Raw genomic sequence first — 21,280 nt, forward strand, 5'->3', positions numbered from 1 at the left:
TTGTTAAAGTATGTCTGAGTGTTGCCTGGCAGAAAAGGAAGCCATTGTTTTCAGAGAGAGAAGGAATAATGAAAGTTGAAAAAAGAATGTGAATTCAGAACACTTTACAAGTTCATTGGGCTTATAAGAGAAGACTGCTAGGAGAAAGCTGCAGCAGGAGGCCAGAGAGATAACCTGGGTTCAAAATGTGAAGGATTCTGTATGCCAGAGGTCAGCAAACTATGACCCCAGGCCAAACATGTTCCATACCCTGGTTTTGTAGAGTAGCTAATGATTTTTACAGTTTTAAAGAAAATGTTCTTCTACTTCAGAACAATGTTTTCTTAAAGAATGATATTCAGCCCTGGCCAGTAGCTCAGTTGGTTAGAGCATCGTCCTGATACACCAAGGTTACAGGTTCAAGTCTTGGTCAGGGCACATAAAAAAATCAGCCAATGAGTGCATAAATGGGTGCAAGAACACATTGATGTTTTTCGCTCTCTCCCCCCACCCGCAATTTCTCTCTTTAAAATCAAGAAATTTAAAAAATTTAAAATTTTATATATATATATGTTTTACAAAGACCTATATGACTATCAAAGCCTAAAATATTTACTAACTGGACTTCTACAAAAAAATATTTGCCCACCCCTGGAGTATGCCTTGAGAGGTTTAGACTCTATCTTGTAATGGGCAATTGTTGTAAGTATTTAAGTAGAGAAAGGATATACAGGTGAGTGTTAAACAATGAGGGAGAGTAGGTGTGCTTGATACCAGTGCCTGCCAAGGCCTTCTAGTGAGGGAGGGGTTTCAGGAAACACCAGAGGCAGCAGGACTGAAGCACTGCTCAGCATGTGATAGATTTCCCTACCCCAGGGTAAAGGGTAAACAAACCAGCAAGGCAGCCATCGCGTTGCCCCGGCAACCAAACTACTGTGGTGAGTGACCACAGATTGAGACCTTGCCCGGAATTTGTGCAGTCTGGAGAGGGTGATGGATGAAGGAAAAACCCTCTTACCTCCTTCTGGAACCTGGCAGCAGCGGGAGGTGCAAACCTGCCAGTCTAGCCTGGCAAAACGATGGATTAGCTAGGGAAGTTGGGCGCTCCTGGAGCACACAGAATTTTGGGCTAGGAAATTTAAACGAGGGTAGGGAGTAACATGCGCGTGTTTCCCCTCACTTGCGTGCAGGGGGCTGGCTCTTATTGAGGTGGAGTCCCTCTTGCTGGGCCATCCCCCAGGGACGCATTTCCCATAGTGGGATGCCAAGACGCTGCATGAAGGGTCCTGGACCACACCATTTTCCTTCCTCTCGCTCACCCTGTCAGGTGGGCTGTAGAGTTTGCAGACCAGTCAGCCCTGGGTACAGCGTGGTATGGCAGAAGCCCGGACCTGGGCACAGGGAGCTGTGGTGGCGGCATGTTGGCTGGGGCGGTGAGCAGACTCCAGAATAGAGCCAGAGGCCAGAGAGTGACCGGGAAAGAAGCGGAGTAGCTTGGAAGATGACTCAGCGATTGCCTGCAGTTTTCAAAAGGATGGTATTTTAATTGGGGAAGGAACTCCTGGCATAGCGTTGAGCTAATCTGGGGAAGGGTGGTGGGGTTTTCCTTTGGGTGTTCTAGAGGGGAGGAGCTCTGAGGCAGAAGCCTGCCATTCTTCCAAAATTGTGCAGCTTTTGAATAAATGACCTCTTTCCTTTTTTACCAAACATTTGCCTCTGAAGTTTGGAAAACTCCTATGGGTATTGAGCAGTAGAGCCCCATTACTGTGAGGCAGGATATAGTCAGGAAGGAGGAAACTCCAGAGGTGCCCGAGGAGCTAAAGAACATGGATAAAGGGCGGAGACTGTGTCCTAAGTCTGGTAGTTTCTGCATCTGGAGAAGCATTGAATCCTAGTTAATCAGGACTGCCCCTGCGCAGAAGATGCTACCTGACCCCTACTTCATTATAATGAATTAGCATTGTGGGACCCTCTTCCCAGTAGCCAGTCAAGGAAAGGGAGGCCCACCCTAAGGAATAAAAGTCCTCTAGCCCCTGAGTTCCGCCCTTTGTTGCCCTGCTCCAGCTGCCCCTGCTGCTTGTTGCTGCTGCAGCTGTTAGGCTCTTCTTTCTTCTCTGTTCCACTCTGCTCAGAGTTGGCCTGTTCCCATGTTCTGTGTGGCTTAATAAATCTGCTTTTTCTTGCTTTCTGCTATAAACTCTGTGTGTTCGGTTCAATATTTTGTCCGCGATCACCAAGAACCTGGTTACCTGTGCCCACCTGTGACAACTGTTCCGTAACATGCTGACCTCCATACAGTCAAAAACCCTGGTATATGACACCCTGAAAACTACTGTCACAAGTCTTACTTGATAAGATAAACAGCCTGAGACAGGTTAGTAAGCCAGGACAAGTGGAATAGAGAAACTGAGACAGATAGTTAAATGGCCAAGTAGTTTATAGCCATCCAGTAAATTGCAAAATCTTATCTTCCCTAAACAAGGACACTTAAGAATAAATGGTTTATATTTTATCTTCCCAACCAGAGGGTAAATAGTTAAAATCACCCTACTCAGGGAGATAGATAACAGAAATACAATTAGTGCCATTCATGCCAACCACACCCAAGGACTGATGAATAAATCTTATTTTGATTCATCAGCATAAAGCTGATGAAAATTCTATTGAGATCTTCCGGTAAGACCTCCCCTATAATTTCCACCTTTAGAAAACATAAGAATCTTCAAGACAGAGACCCTGTTTGGCCTCCCTTATAGAGCATGCCCATGCCTTTCTTCCTTCTCAGGCATGCATCTTTACTTTTTTCTCCTAAACTCTAAGGGTCCCCAGTAGACTTGCAACCAGGGAGGGGAGCAATGGGCAGTGGCAGTTCATCCCAGGCTAACCCTCTAAAGCTGTCTCCAAGGCCCCCTTTTCTCTTGACTTTTCAGAAAACTCACAGCAACCCCACAGTGGCTTACTTCTTTCCTTACTGAGTTCCTAGAGAGCCAAAGCAGAGCACTACTTAGGCTGTCTCCTGTTGCTTCTTCTACCCTAAGTCCTTCCTTTGTTTCACTGTCCCCAGCTTTAATAAACATACACTCAAAATCCCTGGACTTGTGTTATGAGATCTTTCCTTCATGAAGCCAAGAACCTACACACTGTCAGGCAGTCCAAGGCCGACCTCCTCTAGCAGTGACAAGTGGATTAACACATAATTTGTGTAGGTATTATATAATGCATTTGTACAGTAAAGTGTTAAGAAATAAAATTCAATCTAGTAAATTTGGAGATTTAATTAGCTTTATTCAGTGTTTTATGAATCTGGCAGCATCCCATCTAGCAACACTGAGGGATTGTACAAATGTGTTTTTTATAGGAAGTCAGCTGGGGCAAAGGGACTTATTAACAAAAGAAAAGATTTTTATTTTTTGGAGAGGGACATCTTTTGCTTGGGAGAAGAGAATGTGAAGGGTTTTTATCATACAGATTGCCTGTTCTTTCTAGGAGGGTGGGAATGGAGAGGGCCCAAGGGGCAGATTACTTTAGTAGTGCCTGACCAGAAAATTACAGACTGGTTGATTCAGATTATGTTTCTGGGAGAGGTTGAAATTACAATTAGAACATGGGTTTTTGCACAAATGATGCCATTTTGGGTCTGTGGTTTTCTCTTTAACAAAAGTAAGCTAGAAAAGAAAAGTTATTAAGAAAATCATAAGGAAGAGAAAATAGATTTATAATATTTATTGAAAAAAATCCATGTATAAATGGACCGCTACACAGTTTGAACCTGTGTTGTTCACGGATCGACTATAGTCAGATTTAGGTTTTAGAAAGGAAGATCTAGTGACAGAATGGATGAGACTGGGGTTGGATTGGGAGAGGCAAGAAAATGCAGGAAGAAGCCAAGTGAGAGGCCATTACTGTAGTCTAAAGGATGGCCTTGAATAGCATCAAGGACAGAATGGTCGTCATCACCTTGGTAGTGAAAACACAGGAGAAATGGCTGCTTAACTGTGGGAGAGAAGAAAGGGAAAAGAAGTGACTGAATTTGTTATTGTTTTGTGTAGCTTCATAGACAGTGTGTCATTCAAATGCAGATATCTAGTAGGGAGTGACAGTTGGAGCAAAGGGGGGTGGAGAAATTAGACTGCCCAGGGAGTGTGAAATGCTCCTCTCTTTGATGTTTTTGTCTTCATTTGTTTTTCTCCATTCTGACTGGACTGTTTTTAACAAATGAGGTTTCCAAAGATAATGAAGAAAGGTGAAGATTAGGAAGGAATGGTTTTATTGTAGCTTCATATGGATTAAGTAGAAAATGTTCTCTATTTCAAATAAATTACTCAAACTTCAGAACACTACCCACTGAAAAATTGGGGACTACACAAACTATGTTTTGGTATAGTTGTGGATAAATGTTTTCATGATGGAGATGCTTATTAGTGCTGACTGGGGAAAAATACAATATTTAAAATGGGAATTTAAAAAATCACCTACTTGAATCCATCAGGAAGATTATAGCATCTATTAAAGTCTGTGTAGGAGGGAAGGGGCAGGGGAAAGTGGTGGGGGGGAGGCAGAGACAAATGTATTTAAAAAGTAAATAAATTAAAAAAAATAAAGTCTGTATATACAATTTACACAATAAACCATTTGTCATTGAGCCAACAGAATGACAGCTTTTTCCCTACTGGGTAAGAAATGTGGATGGAAAAGGGGCCGCATACTAAACTCTGCAAGCTCAGGGGAGACCTGCATGGTGGCCTTATAAACTCAGAGGCCTAAAGTAACCACATGGGATGGTCTGAAATTAAAACTTCCTAACTAAAACTGAGTCGTGGCAGGTAGTCCTCTCAAGGGCCACTCTTTCAATTTTTTATTTTCCTTTACCTTTTCTCCTTTCTTTTCTTTCAGTGGTCCATTTGCTATTTCTCTATTTGTTAGCATCTTATTAGCAGTGCATGGGCAATGGTGAGGAAGTAGTGTATGAACTCCAATCTGTAACTTCTGGAAAAATCTGTCAGTGAGGACACCTGAACTAATTTCCTTTAAAGTTGTTTTGTTTTGAAAAGTGAGTCTCACACAAAGTAATTGTCTTTGAACACTAGCATCTCCAACCAGTCTTAGAATTGCATTTCAGGGGCCACAGGCTGAGAAACTTCAGAGGATCAACCCTTGCATTTAGACCACCAGCATTTGAAAAGTCAAGGGTGATTATGTAAGTCAATATTTTAAGTAATGCAACCTATACAAGAATTTGTTTTTCCATTAAAACGAATACCAAGAGGGCTGTTTTAATTGTACAGTGAATGCAGGTGCAATGCAAATTCAAAATAAGTTTGAAGGCTGATTTATGTGAACCTGAGTTAGGTGCTTGGCGATCGACACGGTTTTTCCTTCTACAGAAACCCACAGGGTCTCTAGGTCTACAACTAGATCTGGTTCCTCTGTCAGCGTTGAATGATAAAATGATGCTAAAAAAAAATGTATGTCCTCTGGAATACGTGGTGTCAGGTCAGTTCCTAGGCATTTCATTAGAAAAATTTTCCAGCCGTTGGTGAGCCCTTACCTTCTTAGAATAGCATGGTTTGAAACAGGGTTGCTCTTAATTCTTTTTAAAAACCTTTTTTCTTAAGGGCTTAAATTCTGGTACGCTGTTCAAAATGCCAAGCTGGTTTAAGCTTTATACCACCAAGTGATGAACCCTTCCACTTCAGCCCTGAGGCTGGTTTAAAACAAAATTACAATTAGGTATGGAAATTTTAGGGGGGTTGGGTGGAAGCCAGGGTTGCAAGGGCAACCGACTACAACTCCCACAGGCCCTCGCGGGGCTGTTAGCCTACCTCCCGCTCCCCATCCCCCAGCCTTGCGCAGAAGGCCCTGCGCTGAGAGGAGGGGGTGGGGACTGGGTAACGCGCTTGGAGGAGGAGAAGGAGGAGGACGGAAAAAGAGATCATAGACTTCCACCTTGGCCTAGAGCGGCTCTTAAAGTAGTGGGGAGAGGAGGGCGGTCGGCGACCACCTTCAATACAGGCCGCTGGCGGTACCATGGTGACTCGGAACCCCCCTCCCCAAGGTGAGCGGCTTGGTCCGAAGTTGTATCTGATACGCGGCGCAGAACTCTCGACCTTGTTCCTGGGGCGCCTTGGCTCGGGCTCTCTTTTTTTAGGCAGTAGCTTTGAACACCCGTCCGAACTAGACTCTCCCTCCCCACCCGGCGGAACGCAGACGAAAAGCGACTTCCACCCCCAAAACATCCCCCCTCTGGCCTTTCATTTCTGTCTTCAAACGTGTTTTTCAGTCTTGACTCTTAATTAATTTGTTCTTGCCGGGACCCTAACCAGTTCTGTCAGAGGAGGACCCCCCTCTTTCTCCCACAGAAGAAAGTGGACCTTGCTCTTGCCCTAACCCTATTGAGATTTGAGGGTGACCCTTCATGGTGTGAAACTGATCTTACCCTACTGAGATTTGAGGAGGTGACTCCTAACTGCTGTGTAACTTTGACCTGACCCTATGAAATTTGGGGGGTGGGGGTATACCTACTGCTGCGTGTGTAACTGACCTGGTCCTACAGAGATTTTGAGGCCGGTGTCGGGGCGCGGTGGGCGACCCCTCACTGCTGCGTAACTGTTACCTGGTCCTGGCTTGGGCCGCCTGGCTGGTTCTGGGCCTTTGGGAAGGAGATGCTAGGCTCTTTACTATTGAGGACCCAATCTAAAGGATTTAAATGTAACATACTGTTAGTTTCCATCTCTGTGTTTTTAACTGTGGTCTGAAAGTAACCGTGAGTTGTAACAGATAAAAACTGTATAGGGCGTTGTGAGTTTTGATTGACTCTAAATTTACTTTTTCTATTTTCTATTTTGAAGAATATGAAAGTGATGATGACTCTTACGAAGTGTTGGATTTAACTGAGTATGCAAGAAGACACCACTGGTGGAATCGTGTTTTTGGCCACAGTTCTGGACCTATGGTAGAAAAATACTCAGTAGCCACCCAGATTGTAATGGGTGGAGTGACTGGCTGGTGAGAATACCTTTTTCACTTTATTTCATTGGGAGCCTGACTGCTGCCCTTTTGTATGTGCGACAGTTACAGCACTCACTCAGTGGCTTTCTTTACATTGTTAATCACGATGATTAGTGTAATCATTAGTGTTGGGTTTTGATGAACTTCCCCTGTGCCCATCACTGTTCTACTGTTCCCTCCTCATCGTTCCTTTGATTCTTTATATATTTTCCCCCTTCTCAAATTTATCGGATATAGTGGATCTGATTCAGTGATAATAAAAAGGAAGAAATAGATGAGTTAATTATGCATAAATAATTTTTATTCGTTCAGTGCTAATAACTGGAAAAACCTGTGAGAACTCCCGCAATAGAACTGGGCTTCAGGATTGTGAACCCTGTGCAGAGCAGTGTAAAATTATCAGTAAAAATTATTGATTATGGTATAGATGATTCTGTTGATTTTTGTGGGCTAGTTTGGATTATAATACTTTGAAGAAGAGTTGTGGAACATTGAGTCTTTGTTGGAATTAATGGGCTGATTGTTATAAAAATACTGTGGAGTACATTCAGAAGTTAATAAGCATTAACCTAACCAGTTACCATTTCAGACTACATGATTATATAATTGCTACTATAGATCTAATTCTGTTAATAAAAGATTAGCCAAATAGTAAGGGTCAGAAACAAGTTTGACCCTTTATTTTGAAAATGTTCATGACCATAGAGAATTTTTGAAGTTAGTGTGGGTGCTTAACTTGTGAATAATCATTTTTGTCTTAGATTCTAAGTTAAATTCATCTTACATTAATTTAAATATTTACATATTTAAACTTGATAAGTATAAAATTAATTTTTAAATTTGTATTTACATGCACCTTGGAACAATGGTATACTCCTATATGCCTTTTTGTAAATGTTGTTTTATGGTAGCCCAGGCTGGCATGGCTCCATGAATCAAGCCCTGGCCTTGGAACCAAAACATTGCTTGGTGGATTCCTAGTCAGGGCACATGCCTGGGTTGCAGACTAGATCCCCGATTAAGGGCGTTCGAGAGGCAACTAATTGATGTTTCTCTTGCACAGCAATGTTTCTCTTCCTCTTCCCCTTTCTCTAAAAATAAATAAATACAATCTTTAAAAAAATCATTTTTATCGTAGTCACACTCATTGTATAGGTTCTGTGGTGCTGAGGTGCAGTATTTATTCATGATATGTACTTATTAATGCTGCTTATGAAAAAAGTCTGCAATTACAAGAGGTGCCTTGTCAGGGCTCTGGTTATTCAGATGATTCTCCACAGGCCGGTTGTAACTTGGTCCCCATAATTCAGGGTTTGGTCTTAACGCTTAAAAAGAAGCTCATAGTTTGGTGCCATGGATTATTGGTTAATATAAGTCAGGGCCTAAAGCCCCATCTGAAGAAAGACTAAAAATAATTGAGCAATAGAATTAACTCATTGTGTATTTTTTCCTTGTAGGTTAAACTCTTTATTTTATTATTTTTTAAGATTTTATTTATTTTTAGACAGGGGAAGAGAGGGAGAGAAACATCAATGTGTGGTTGCCTCTTGTGTGCCCCCCCCCGCCCCACTGGGGATCTGGCCTGCATGTATCCCAGGCGTGTTCCCTGATGGGGAATCGAACCGGCGACCCTTTGGTTCACAGACCAGTGCTCAGTCCACTGAGCCACACCAGCCAGGGCTAAACACTCTTACTAAAAAATTTTTTTGTTCAGTTACAGTTGTCCCCATTTTTCCCCCATAAGTCTTGAGGAGCTCCATAGATGGCAGAAGTTTTTTGGAAAGCCTACGATAGAGCAGGGGAAGTTAGTGATTCATTTTAGTGATTTGTGTCATCAGCCAAAGGATAGACATGATTGTGGAGCACGCTTCCTGGGATGTTATTGAGACCTGGTTGGGGCTTACATCCTCCTTTCCCTTTTCTGAGCCTTTGTTGCTGACTTCCCTACTGAGGGACATGGTTTTTATAGTAATACATATGTTTGGATAAAAGCCAAGTGTCAGCCCAGAGCTATGTAATAGGACTAATATTACACAGGTAATTTGTTGCAATGACTTTAGATTCAGTGTGGTAAATTTTTGCAATTTTCTTAGGGTATAAAATAGATGTACTATTGTGACATACATTAAAGAAGAATGGTTAATAGGCATTAACCTAACTAGTTACCAATTCAGACCAATACAGGACATGAGTAGGAGGCTAAGATTATATTTAGCTGTAAGTAGCTATACTTTTTTTTTATCATAATAAATTAAAACTAATGTCAGGATGGGTGGTTGCTAGGATCGATGGGAGGAGTGAAGATTCGTTAGAGGGTCTGGAAGATTACTTAGTGTGGTCTGGAAACAAGGTAGTGATGCTTTGAGAGTGGGAAGAAGACAGTCAAATGTTTTGGAGATAGAGTATATAGACGTGGCAATCAGTTGGACCTTGAAGGTGATGAAGAAAGCAGGGTCTGGGATGAACATGAGGTGGCGAGCCTAGAAAATGGTGCTATCCCTAACAAAGTGGGACCTTAGCAACAGTCAGTTGGGTTGAAAAGATGGTGTTTGCATTGGGATTTTTTTTCAGTATAGATATACCTTGGAAATATTGCAGGTTTGGTTCCAGACTACCACAATAAAGAGAGTCATAGTATTTTTGCTGGTGGAGGGACCTTGCCTTCAATTTGTAAAAAATACAATATCTTTGAAGCACAGTAAAGTGAAGTGCATTGAAACAAGGTATGCCTGTATGTGGTTCTGGGTGCCAAAGAGGCTCATGATATAATTGGAAATGTAAAATATCCATTTATGAAAGCATATTAGTTTCCTAGAGCTGTTTTAACAAAGTAGCACAACTGGGCTTTTAAAAGGAGGAGTTTATTCTCTCACAGGTCTGGAGGATAGAAGTCTGAAAGGTGTTGGAAGAGTTGGTGGTTTCTTGGAGGCTCAGAGTAAGAATCTTCTCACCTAGCTTCTCACCTAGCTTCTGGTGCTTGCCAGCAATCCCTGGCATTCCTTGCTTTATAGGCTTACTCCAGTCTCTGCCACTGTCAATACATGGCCATCTTTCCTCTATGTGTCTCTGTGACATACTGGATTAAGTCATATTGGATTTGGGGCCCACCCTGCTCCAGTATGACCTTATCACAGCTAATTACATCTGCAGTAACCTTCCAAATAAGGTCACATTCTGAGGTTCTGGGAAGGACATAGATTTTGAGGAGTCATTATTTAACCCAGTACACAAGGCCAGAGTTAGAAATCTGAGATTTTTTTTTGCACACTATGGATCAAGAATACTGGAGGGAGTATAAGCTCACTGGAGAAAATCAAAAAAGGAATATGGGATGACATTCTTAATGGATAGATGAAACAAAACAGATTTAATATAGAGATAGATAGATATAGGTAAGAAAACCATGAGAAATGTGGGCTGAAGTGGAGTCATGAAGGTGGAATTCCAACTGGACCTTAAAGCGTAGAAAAGCTTTAGATAGGCAGAGCTAGGTGGAAATCCCTAGAAGCAGGGAGATTGATAGCTTGAGTGGTGCTGATGAAATATTTGGAAACTAATTGGGTTGGAGCAGAAGTTTTGGGTAGAGTGAGGGTCAAGCCAGGTATGTAAAACATCTTGACTGTATAAAAGTCACTTTTATTATGGGAAATTTAAACTTTACAAATGTAGAAGGAAGAGTATAGTGAACCTCTGAATGCTCAACCTTCAGTTTCAGTAGCCAATTTTTTTTTTCTATAAATTTCTTATAAAAATCTTAGACAATTTAAGATTGTGCCTTTTTTGACTAGCTTATATAACTGAACAGAAACACTGAGGGTTCCTGAGTAGGTAAGGGACATGATCAAAAGAAATGGAAAGACATTGTTTTATTAATAAAGCAATGAAAAGTAGAAGAGGGAGAGAGTTTAATACATTAATCTCATTTTTTTGTATTTCATTAAAGGTGTGCAGGATTTTTGTTTCAGAAGGTTGGAAAACTTGCAGCAACCGCAGTAGGTGGTGGCTTTCTTCTCCTTCAGGTATGTCAGAGCTTTATTTCCTTGCCTCTGCTTAGGAACTGAGAAAGTCAAATTTAGCTATTTCACTCCTGTCCATTTTAATAGAAGATGGAATTTTTCTTTTAGGCATCAGTTTATGAAAAAACTAAAATGAGTACGGAAAGCTTTCATCTGTTATGAAAGACAACAATTCAAATACTTCTAAGTTTTTTAAACACAGTATAATCCCAAGTATTAAAAAGACAACTATTAAAATTCATGGTGCCTCATTTTTTGTTGTTATTACTTACCCAATTTCCTTTAAACCATTTCCTTAGCAAAATAAACATTTCATTAATAATATAAACCTATTCATCCTGAACATTTTAAACATATGAGGTCTGTCCGGAAAAAGTCCAGCCTTGTTAATATAATGAGAATGGTTTTTGCAACATTGCTGTAACCTGGAAGCCAAGGAGAGTGGACTGGAATGTGCATGTGTGAACAATGATGACTTTGCTGTACTAGTCAGTGGGGGTGGTAGATGCCTTTAAGTGAGCATGTGTACTGTGTGGCCATCACATTCAAAATGGCTAAGAGAGGAGAGCAGCGAATCTACATCAGATTTTGGGTTAAGCTTGAGCACTCCTGCGGAAACTATCTGGATGATTCAGAAGGCTGAAGCTATGGGCAACTGGTGATTGACAGCTTCATCACTACAGTGCACCCAATCATGCATCACGTCTAGTACAGAGGGTTTTGGAGAAACATCAAATCACCCAGGTGACTTAGCCCCGCTACAGCTTGGATTTGGCCCCTGTAACTTCTGGCTTTTCCCAAAAACTAAAATCACCTTTGAAAGGGAAGAGATCTCAGACTATCAGGAAAATACAATGGGGCAGCTGATGGCAATTGGGAGAACTGTGTGAGTTCCCAGGGTGCCTACCATGAAGGGAACTGAGGCATCATTGTCCTGTCTACAATGTTTCTTGTATCTTGTGTCTTCTTCAGTAAATGTCTCTTACTTTTCATTGTATGTGGAGGATACTTTCTGGATAGACCTTGTATATTTAAAATTCACACACAGTATATAATTTTCAAAAGGCCTCTTTCCTTTCCGTTCCCTAGCCATCCGTTTTCCGTCACAGAGGAAATTATTGTTAGCAATGTCTAATTTTTTAAACTAGGGAACTGTAATAATATAGAAAGTGGAAATTGGGTTTAAAAAATCCATAATCCTATTTCTGAGGCAGGTGGATTTGAAATTTTAGTTTTGTTCATGTTCCTCTAAGATTTAAAAATGCTTTGCCATTAGTGGATGTTTATCACGATGTGATGTGGAATTCATGTCTGTTTGGCATATAGTTTTTCAAAAATATTCCCTGAAGATCAAATATAGTAAATCCTAAAAGTGAAAATCTCTGGGAATGAATGTTAGCAGCAATTTTAAAGATACAGAGAACTGTCAGTTGTACTAGATTTTAAAAATGATGGTCACAGCAGCCAAAATCAACACCTAAGCCATTGATCATGTAATAACCAGTGTTGTTGCCTGAGGTACAAAGGAATTGGATTTGTATGTGTTAAGCACAGATTTTGAGTTGTTTACTAAGCAGCTTTTTAAAAATATTTTTTCTTTCTGTTGGTGGCATTATTAGGAGTAATTGCTTCTTGCGTTAAGAGGTAAAAAGAAATGTGAATATCTAAATTTCCTTTGGATGAATATGCCAGCTTTTGTACAGGAGATAATTTTATTTAAGCTGATTTTGACTTTGGTTTATATAAGTTAAGAATTAAGATATCTAATTCTATAGCTATTTCAAAACTCAGTTGTCATTTCTGTTTAGTGGAAAGTCATTTCTGTTTACTGAACTGAAGCAGAGCTTCCAGAAATGTTCACAGAATAGAGGGAATTACACATTACAATTCATTCTACATATCAGTTTTACAGAGTCCATTTCTGTTCACTCAGTATGCACCACTCAAGTCCACATTGCCACCTTCTACTTCTCCAGACCTAGTCCACATGTTCTTTGAAGTCAATATTAAGTGTTTTCTGGTAGGTATTATTATCACACTGCCATGTTAAAATAGACTGGTGTATGAATCTTTTCAATTTATTTGTTCAGAGTCATACATGCCCATAATTCAAAAGGTCAAATACATGTACAAGACTTGTTACAGATTAGAGTAGTACTCTGCCTTCCTCACTACCTTCCTATTTTCTCTCCCCTTGAGGCAAGTACTTTGAACTCTTAGCTGACTCTTTTTTAAAAATTATTTTTAGACAGGGGAAGGGAAGGAGAAAGGGAGGGAGAGAAATATCTATGTGTGGTTGCCTCTCACATGCCCCCCACTGGGGACCCTGGCCCACAACCCAAGCATGTGCCCTGACTGGGAATCAAACTGGCGACCCTTTCATTCGCAGGCCAGTGCTCAATCCACTGAGCCACACCAACAAGGGCTGAACTCTTAGCTAACTCTTAAAGTATTTAGCCTTTTTTCCTTTAAAGAAGTTAATTGCACATTTTTTTTTGATCTTTCAGTTTGAGATATTACCTATTGGCTCCCCATTATGGAATATGAAAACTTAGCTATCATCTACTGAACTTCTCTGCACCACCCTCCCCCCCAATCTCTATGCTTGCATTCTACCCCCACCCCCCACGTCATCTAAGTATTATTTTTTTATTATTGTGTCAGATCATTACCTGGAGTTCACTGAGCTTCTTGAATCTGTAAATGTATGTCTTTAATCATGTTTGGGAAGGTTTTGGCCATTATTTTTAAAAGTAATTTGTTTCTTCCTATTTCTCTCCTTCTGAATATGACTGATTTAGTGCATGTTGGGCTTTTTGATAATTTCCTGAGGCTTTGTTCATTTATTTTTTGATCCATTTTTTTTAGATTGTATAATTTCTGGTGATGTAGCTTCAAGTTCACTGACTCTTTCCTGTAATCTACCTTCTGCCATTAAGCCTATCCAGTAAATTTATTTCAGATACTGTATTTTTCGTCTCTGGGATTTCCATTTGGTTCTTTTTATATTTTCTATATCTCTGATGAGAGTTCTTTCCATTGATTATAAGCATAGTTTCCTTTACTTCATTGAGCATAGCTATAATAACTGCTTTAAAGTCCTGGTAATTTCAATACCTGGGTCAACTTAGTGTTGGCATCTGTTGATTTGCTTTTGAGACTAGGCCATATTTCTCTGTTTTATCATATATCAAATAACTTTGGATTTTATCTCAGGCATTGGGAATGTTATGTTGTGGAGACTCTGGATTAAAATTTATGCGTCTGAAGTATGTTGATTCGATTTTAGCAGGCAGTTAACATGGTTAGACTCAAACTGCAAACTCCATTTCACCTGTGGTGGGTAGTAGCTCAAATCTCAGTTTCTTTCATTTAGCCTTAAGTAGAATGCTCACTTCTGCCACTTGAATGTGTGGTTCAGGACTTGGGTAAAATTGACACAGAATTTGGGACTCCCCTTCTCTAGCTCTCTCCTCTCTGGCAGCTGTTACTGTCCTGGGCCCTGTCCTCTGGTTGTTCAGGCTGGAAAGATGACATATTTTCTTTTGAAGCGTTAGCCACCCTGCAACTGTGTCAGGATAAAGCCAGAAAAATGGGCAACTTACCTTATATTAGTTACCTTTCCTACAAGTTTTAATTCCCCTTCAAAATCTGCTTGCTTTTGTTTATTCTGGAGCTCTTGTATTTTAACCAGGGTTTATAGTTTCTCTTTATGGGAGAGTCCTAAAGGTTCGTCATCACCTCCATCCAGATTGCCATGTCAGCTGCTGCCAGGAAAAGCTTTCACTTGCTATTTGATTTAATCAGCAGTGTTTTACTAAAGCTGGAGTTTGAAGTGAGTGAAAGAAGATAAATAAATACAGGAAGAAATACAGATAAATAAATTCTTCTATGTAGTCATTCAGAGTGAAAATGGAACCTAAGATTCCCAACCTATTTATATAAAATCAGATATTTTCATTATTGAAGTATTTTATGTGTGGTTCATAGTCAAAGTGATAAATTAAATATTACAAAGAAAGATGCTTACTGTGTGATCTTTTATATTTTGATTTTCTTATTTGGAGGGACTAACTTAGTGTACTGGCTTATACACTATTATATTTGTTGAGATTTTCCAGTGGCTCAGTAGCACCATGTGAAAAGTTTGTTTTTGTTGTTGTTGGTTAATACGCGTTTAGCAATAGTTTTATTAAAAGGATTTATGGCATGAAGCTTGTGTAGAATATATTTCTTTTATATTTCACTTTTGAAAGCACTTACCAGAAAGCATTCTTAATTTAAGTAAAGTCAGATTTAGTGAAGAGCCTTTATCAGGATACTTTAGATTGCTTTACCGACCTAATAACTGATTAGTTTTATCCCTTATAATTAAACATCTATTTAATTAAAAGTTGCTTTTCTATTAGCTATATAATTTTAATAATCTCTGCCTTTATTAGCTAATTCCCAAATTCCAAAAGTTATGATAGATATTTAGTACAGTTATAATATAATTTTTGGAATCTTTTCCAATCATATACTATACTTTCCTGAACTTAGTGTTCATCATCTCTAAGTAATTATGTGTATTTAATATGTTTTCCCCAACAGACCTGAAGCTCTCTGAGGGTGGAGATTTATGTCTCCCTTGTTTTTGGCTGCAGCTTGGGGGCCTAGAAAAGTGCTTGGCATATAGTAGGCACTCAAGTATCTGTTAAATGAATAAATTATGATTTCTTACCTCTAAGCTTCATACATTTCTTGAAATCTGAATGTTCATATACACCTGGCTAATAGGTTCATTAGCCACCTAGTTGTTTTAGAATTAACCATTTTTGTTATATTTTTGTAGATTGCAAGTCACAGTGGCTATGTGCAGATTGACTGGAAGAAAGTTGAAAAAGGTGTAAACAAAGCAAAAAGACAGATTAAGAAACGAGCAAATAAGGCAGCACCTGAAATCAACAACATAATTGAAGAGGTAAAACAATGTACATTTTGCCTCCCTTTTTATTTTTTCAATGGGTCTTGATTAGTAGAAAATGTGACTTGGGGTTATCTTCTCTTTAAGAAAATTGATATTTTTGGTTATGCCTAGAGTGTTAAATAAAATTTGGGAAGAAGCCACCATTTAAATCAATTTTTTTAAAATTAACATTCCTCGGTCCATCTCCCATCTACTTTTATCTACATGTAAAAGCTGGTAACATTATTCTTCCAGAATTTTTCCTCTGCTTTTACAAATGTGTATGTTTGTAGACCAGGTCTGGGAAAACTAAAATTGCTTGTTTTTTTTCTTGAGGTGAAATAGTTTGAAAATGTGTATTTTTTAATATATTAGTTTTATTAGTGTTTTGTGTGTATTTTATTTTCTTCTTATATTTGATTTAGAATTGAAACTCCCTTTTCCTTCTTGTTGTTTTTTTTAAAAATATTTTATTTATTTATTTTTAGAGAGGGGAAGGGAGGAAGAAAAAGGGAAAGAAACATCAATGTGTGGTTGCCTCTTGTGTACCCTGTACTGGGGACCTGGCCCACAACCCAGGCATGTGCTCTAGACTGGGCATCAAACCAGCGACCCTTTCATTTGCAGACTGGTGTTCAATCCACGGAGCCACACCAGGCAGGCCCCTTTTCCTTGTTTTTGTTCTATCCTTTTACTTCCCCCAACTTTTTATTTTGAAAAATTTTGAACCAGTTGAAAAATTAAAAGGCAAATACAGGGAATACCCAGATACCCTTCATCTCAAAATTGTTTTGCAACATTTGCTTTCTCTCTCTCTCTCTCTCTCTCTCTGTGTGTGTGCATGCGCACGCCAAATTATTTAAGATGTCATGATTTTTCACTCTTAAAGACTTTAGCACATATCTCCTAAGGGTTTGAGTATTCTATACAACTGCAGTTACCCTTATTATCCCCTTCAAATTTAACATAATACAGTAGTATTTCCTAATACACAGTCCATATTAAAATTTTTCCACAAAATATCTTTTATACTTTTTTTTCTTAAGAGTTATATATTGCATTTGGTTGTCATGTGTCTGAAGTCTCCTTTAATTTTGAACAGTCCCTTCATCTGGGGATTTTTTTTTTTCCTGTCTTTCATGACACTGACATTTTTGAAGCATCTGGGTAGAATATCCTGCAGTTCGGCTTTGTCTAATTGGTTCATGATTTTATTTGGGTTAAATATATATTTTATCAAGAGGGTATTGTGTTTTTGATTCTATACATTTTTTCTTACTGGCTAAGTGGATTGTTAATAAACATCATTGTGCATGCTATGGGAGTTTATTAAATAATCTGTGTTAATAACTTGATGAATGGACCATTTATGCCTGCTCTGTAGGTAGATTTCTTTTTACCTCTGAGATTATTCCTCAGCTATAGCTTGGGGGCCTAGAACAGGGTTTGGCACAGAGTAGGCACTCACTATCTGTTAAATTTACCAATTATCTCAGTAGCCAAGAAGCTTACTGGGCCTGGCTGGGGGCTGTAGGCTCCTTCAGTTTATAAGGAACAGGCCTGTCATCTTGTGCTCCTGCTCTAGTAGGTGCACAAGAATTTTTGCTGAGTATTATTGAATTGAGAAAAACATCTGAAAACATTGCTTAGCTCTGGATTCAATAATTAAGAGTATTTTTTTAAATTTGCATCTTTATTTCTCTTTCTTATTGTTGTAAAATATTCATAGCATAAAGTGAATCATTTTGACTGTTTTTAAGTGCACAATTCTATGGCATTAAGTACATTCATGGTTTTGTGCCACCATATCCATTTCCAGAACTTTTTCATCATCCCAATCAGAAACCAACCATTAAGCAGTAGCCCCCACAATTAACCCCTCTCCCAGCCCTTGGTAATGTCTGTTCTACTTTGTCTCAATGAATTTGACTGGTCATGTAAGTGGAATCATAACATTTGTCCTTTTTTGTCTTTCTTATTTCACTTAGCATAATGTTCACCCATTTTGTAGCATAATTAAGAGTATTTTTTTAAAACTTTATGTTTTAGGCAACAGAATTTGTCAAACAGAACATCGTGATATCCAGCGGATTTGTGGGAGGCTTTCTGCTGGGCCTTGCATCTTAAAGATATGAGTATTCTACCACAGCGGAGTCACCTGTGAGAAAAGCAGTGGGGGTGACAAGGCGATCTCTCAACATTACATGCTACCAGGCTGTCCAGGGTGGCAAGAAACAGCTAGCTGAAAAATAAGAAACTCACAACTTAGCATATTGTCATCTGAAGGTTGGCAAATTATTATCTGCCGTAAAACAACCTATATGGTATACGAACAATAGTATTCCTGAGCAGAACATGGCTTCCCTTTATTTAAATCAGATGTTCCTCATTGTGCTTTATAGTATAGTGCCAATAAATAAAACTTTGTATTATAGCTGCAATATTAGGGCTGACTTTTTTAAAAAAGATATGTTGGCAATAAAGTGAAGAACTGTAATGCCCTTTTGTGGAAGGATTTAGAAATAGTAGAATTATTAAAGATATTAAACAGATTTAATACCAATTTTTAGAGGTTTTTTTTTTTCTGCAGTTCTTACTTTGCTTATATAACAACTGTAGTAAACAATTTGAAGAAAGGCTCTTCTAAGGAAATATTACATGTTTAAAGCTTTTTTTCTTTCTTCGATGTCTGTAGTAGTAAAAATATATCTTCTTGTATGTAAGCTTAAAATTTCTTATTTATTTATCCTGACAGCTTGAGCAGAAATAATTATTTTGAGGAATACATATAGTTGGTTCACTGCTTTATTAACTTTTGAGTGAACCTCCTTTCTTGGTTCTAAAAGTCCTAATCCTAATTATTATTTTGGCCTCTTCACAAAATGGTAAAAATTACCTAAAATACTTTATAGTACAGTATGAATTTACTGTGAAGAATCATGATTTTTCTATATAATTATGAAATTGTAACTTAAAGAGGATTGTCACCTTGATCTAGTCTGAGATATAAGTATTAAGGCTTTCAAACTTTTGGTAGCACTATATTGGTTGAACACTAGGCCATTTGACTTGATTCTCAGGGATGACATCACACTCCCTCTGAGGCTCTTTTGCGCAGAAAAGCTTTCTGTATTGTTTGTTTTGTCCATAGAATTCTAGATTGAAATTGGGAAAACATCGGAACACCATGTGTTGGAGTCTTCAGATTAGAAAGACTACGGATATTTAGACTATAGCAAGTCCTCCACAGTGTATTTTGTGTACTGAAAAAATAATGCATTTGATACTTTCGACATTGAATACAACCTGTGTGCTTTCATTATCACAAGATTCCTTGAAATTGAATGTAAGATCTTCATGCTCTTTCTTTACTCTCATTAGTGCCTCAGATACAATGCTAAATAAAACTTGGACTTTCTTAATGTGAAGTGATTTTGCTTATAAATACTTATTTTTTTCTTCTTTGAACTTTTTTCTGTTTATGCTTGGTCAAGCTTTTCATTGCTATGGAATTAAAGGGATACAATATAGGCTAGAGCAAATTAGGTTTACAGTTGTAAGTATGCAAAATATAGTTTATTTTTATATTATTATTAATTACTGTGTTATTTTCCATATGAACAATTGTAAACCTGCTTTTTGTCCCACTCTGTATTCTACATTAAGCAGAACCTTGGCCATGTGTGCGTCATGCTTTCATCTGGTACAGTGGTGCAGACTGCTGTGGGCGGAGTTCTAAAAGCTGGCTCAGCATGTTCATTTTGGAAATATTTATGGTGTCTGTTTTGTGTATGATACAGTAGGAAAGGGGGGCACAAAAATGTTTGCCCTAAAATAGAGACTAAACTATTTCTATGTGAAAAGTTATATAATAATGTAGGAAAACTTGGCATATGCTGTAGTAGCAAATTAGTAGTAGGGATAACTACTTTCAGAGTCCAAACATGAATGAAAACTGAAAAAGATGGCACTTTTTACTTACACATTTCCAAGTATGTGTTGATTTGTTTGAAAATACTTGCATGAAATGCAAAATATCAGTGCTCTCCATACTGTCTTATCTTGGTTAACCATTGTTAGCCATTGTTCTGCCTCATGTCTGCAGCATTTCCCTACAAGGTTGTATAGTACTTGAGGCAGTTGGATGTGTTAATCTCTAAATTGTGACACAAGCTGTGTAATGCTTTGTTCACAGTAGGTATTGAGCTAATGTGAATGAGTGAAGGAGCATGTGGAAAGCATGTTACTGTGCTAGATAGAGTTGGTGTCAACCAATAGGAAACCTTTAGGAAACAGTCCAGTGAATTAGAGGCTTCATCAGAAAGGATTTGATAGGGCCTGGTTAGAATGAAAAACCTATAACTTGCCTTCGTCTAAAATGGAGATTTTTATGTTTGAAGACATAAAGGATGTTTGCAAGCTTTATTAAAACTTGAGTATATGGAATATAGATATTTTGTGGTATAGGTTTTGGCAGATATATAAGAACATTTTGACTGATTTTTTTTATTCTTATATCCCTCCCCAACCCTCCTCACAAGAAAAGGTGATTTTTAATGTTTTTTATTTAAAATACAATATGAATGAAATATGTTCATTATAGAAAAATATATCAGTGTAAAGAATATATAGAATGTTTATAATATGATGTACTTATAATTTCTGTCCATATTTTGGTACATAGCCTTTGGAGTCTTTTCTACCTGTGTGTATACATCTTATGTGTATTTTATATAAAAATTAAGTCGTAGTTTTGTACTATTTTATAAATAGCTATTTTCAGTTACATTTTAGTAATATGTTTTTATAATGGGTGCAATTTTGATGATGGTAAGATATAACATAAATGCCCACCCTTGTCCCCTTTTATGAGACAACCATTGTTAATAGTTCTTTTTATATATATTTTAATATATTTATACTTATAGTACTTCTATTGTCCAAGTTCGGATACTATATAGTGAATGTCTGCTCTGAAAGGTAAGGAATTTTGTGCACATCCACTGTTTTCCCCCTTTTTTTATTGCTAATATATTTGTAGTTTTTCTAGTAGATTTCATTATTACTTTGAATATTATACTTTTTTCCGTCCTTAGATCTGTCCTTATATCAGCTAGTTCCCTGTAACTAAAGATGAAGAAAATAAGCATACTTTCTCCCTGACATCTCTGGCCTTCTGATTTGTGTTAAATTACTATTACTTTAAAAAAAAAACTATTTTATATATTTACTTTTAGAGAAAGGGAAAGGGAGGGAGAAAGGGGGAGAAACATCAGTGTGTTAGAGATACATCTATTGGCTGCTTCTTGCATGTGCCCTACAGGGGGCC

At 38.3% G+C, this 21,280-nt stretch overlaps 1 protein-coding gene across 1 annotated transcript; it reads left to right on the forward strand.

Moving 5' to 3' along the window:
- The first annotated feature begins 5,875 nt into the window (after positions 1–5,875).
- FUNDC1 (FUN14 domain containing 1) lies at positions 5,876–19,464 on the forward strand. The gene is made up of 5 exons (XM_054566393.1): positions 5,876–6,034; positions 6,828–6,984; positions 10,931–11,006; positions 15,838–15,966; positions 18,001–19,464. The coding sequence occupies exons 1-5, from the start codon at positions 6,007–6,009 to the stop codon at positions 18,076–18,078; spliced, it is 468 nt and encodes a 155-aa protein (XP_054422368.1). The 5' UTR covers positions 5,876–6,006; the 3' UTR covers positions 18,079–19,464.
- The last annotated feature ends 1,816 nt before the right edge of the window (positions 19,465–21,280 follow it).

This window comes from Pteronotus mesoamericanus, unplaced genomic scaffold (assembly GCF_021234165.1).
Source record: "Pteronotus mesoamericanus isolate MK-2021 breed Mesoamerican mustached bat unplaced genomic scaffold, CSHL_Meso_final contig_173, whole genome shotgun sequence".
Classification (NCBI taxonomy): domain Eukaryota; kingdom Metazoa; phylum Chordata; class Mammalia; order Chiroptera; family Mormoopidae; genus Pteronotus; species Pteronotus mesoamericanus.

Coding starts and splice junctions, on each gene's coding strand:
- FUNDC1 (XM_054566393.1), top strand. CDS start 6,007: ATGGTGACTCGGAACCCCCCTCCCCAAG. Junction 6,035..6,827: donor TCGGAACCCCCCTCCCCAAG/GTGAGCGGCTTG, acceptor TCTATTTTGAAG/AATATGAAAGTGATGATGAC. Junction 6,985..10,930: donor ATGGGTGGAGTGACTGGCTG/GTGAGAATACCT, acceptor ATTTCATTAAAG/GTGTGCAGGATTTTTGTTTC.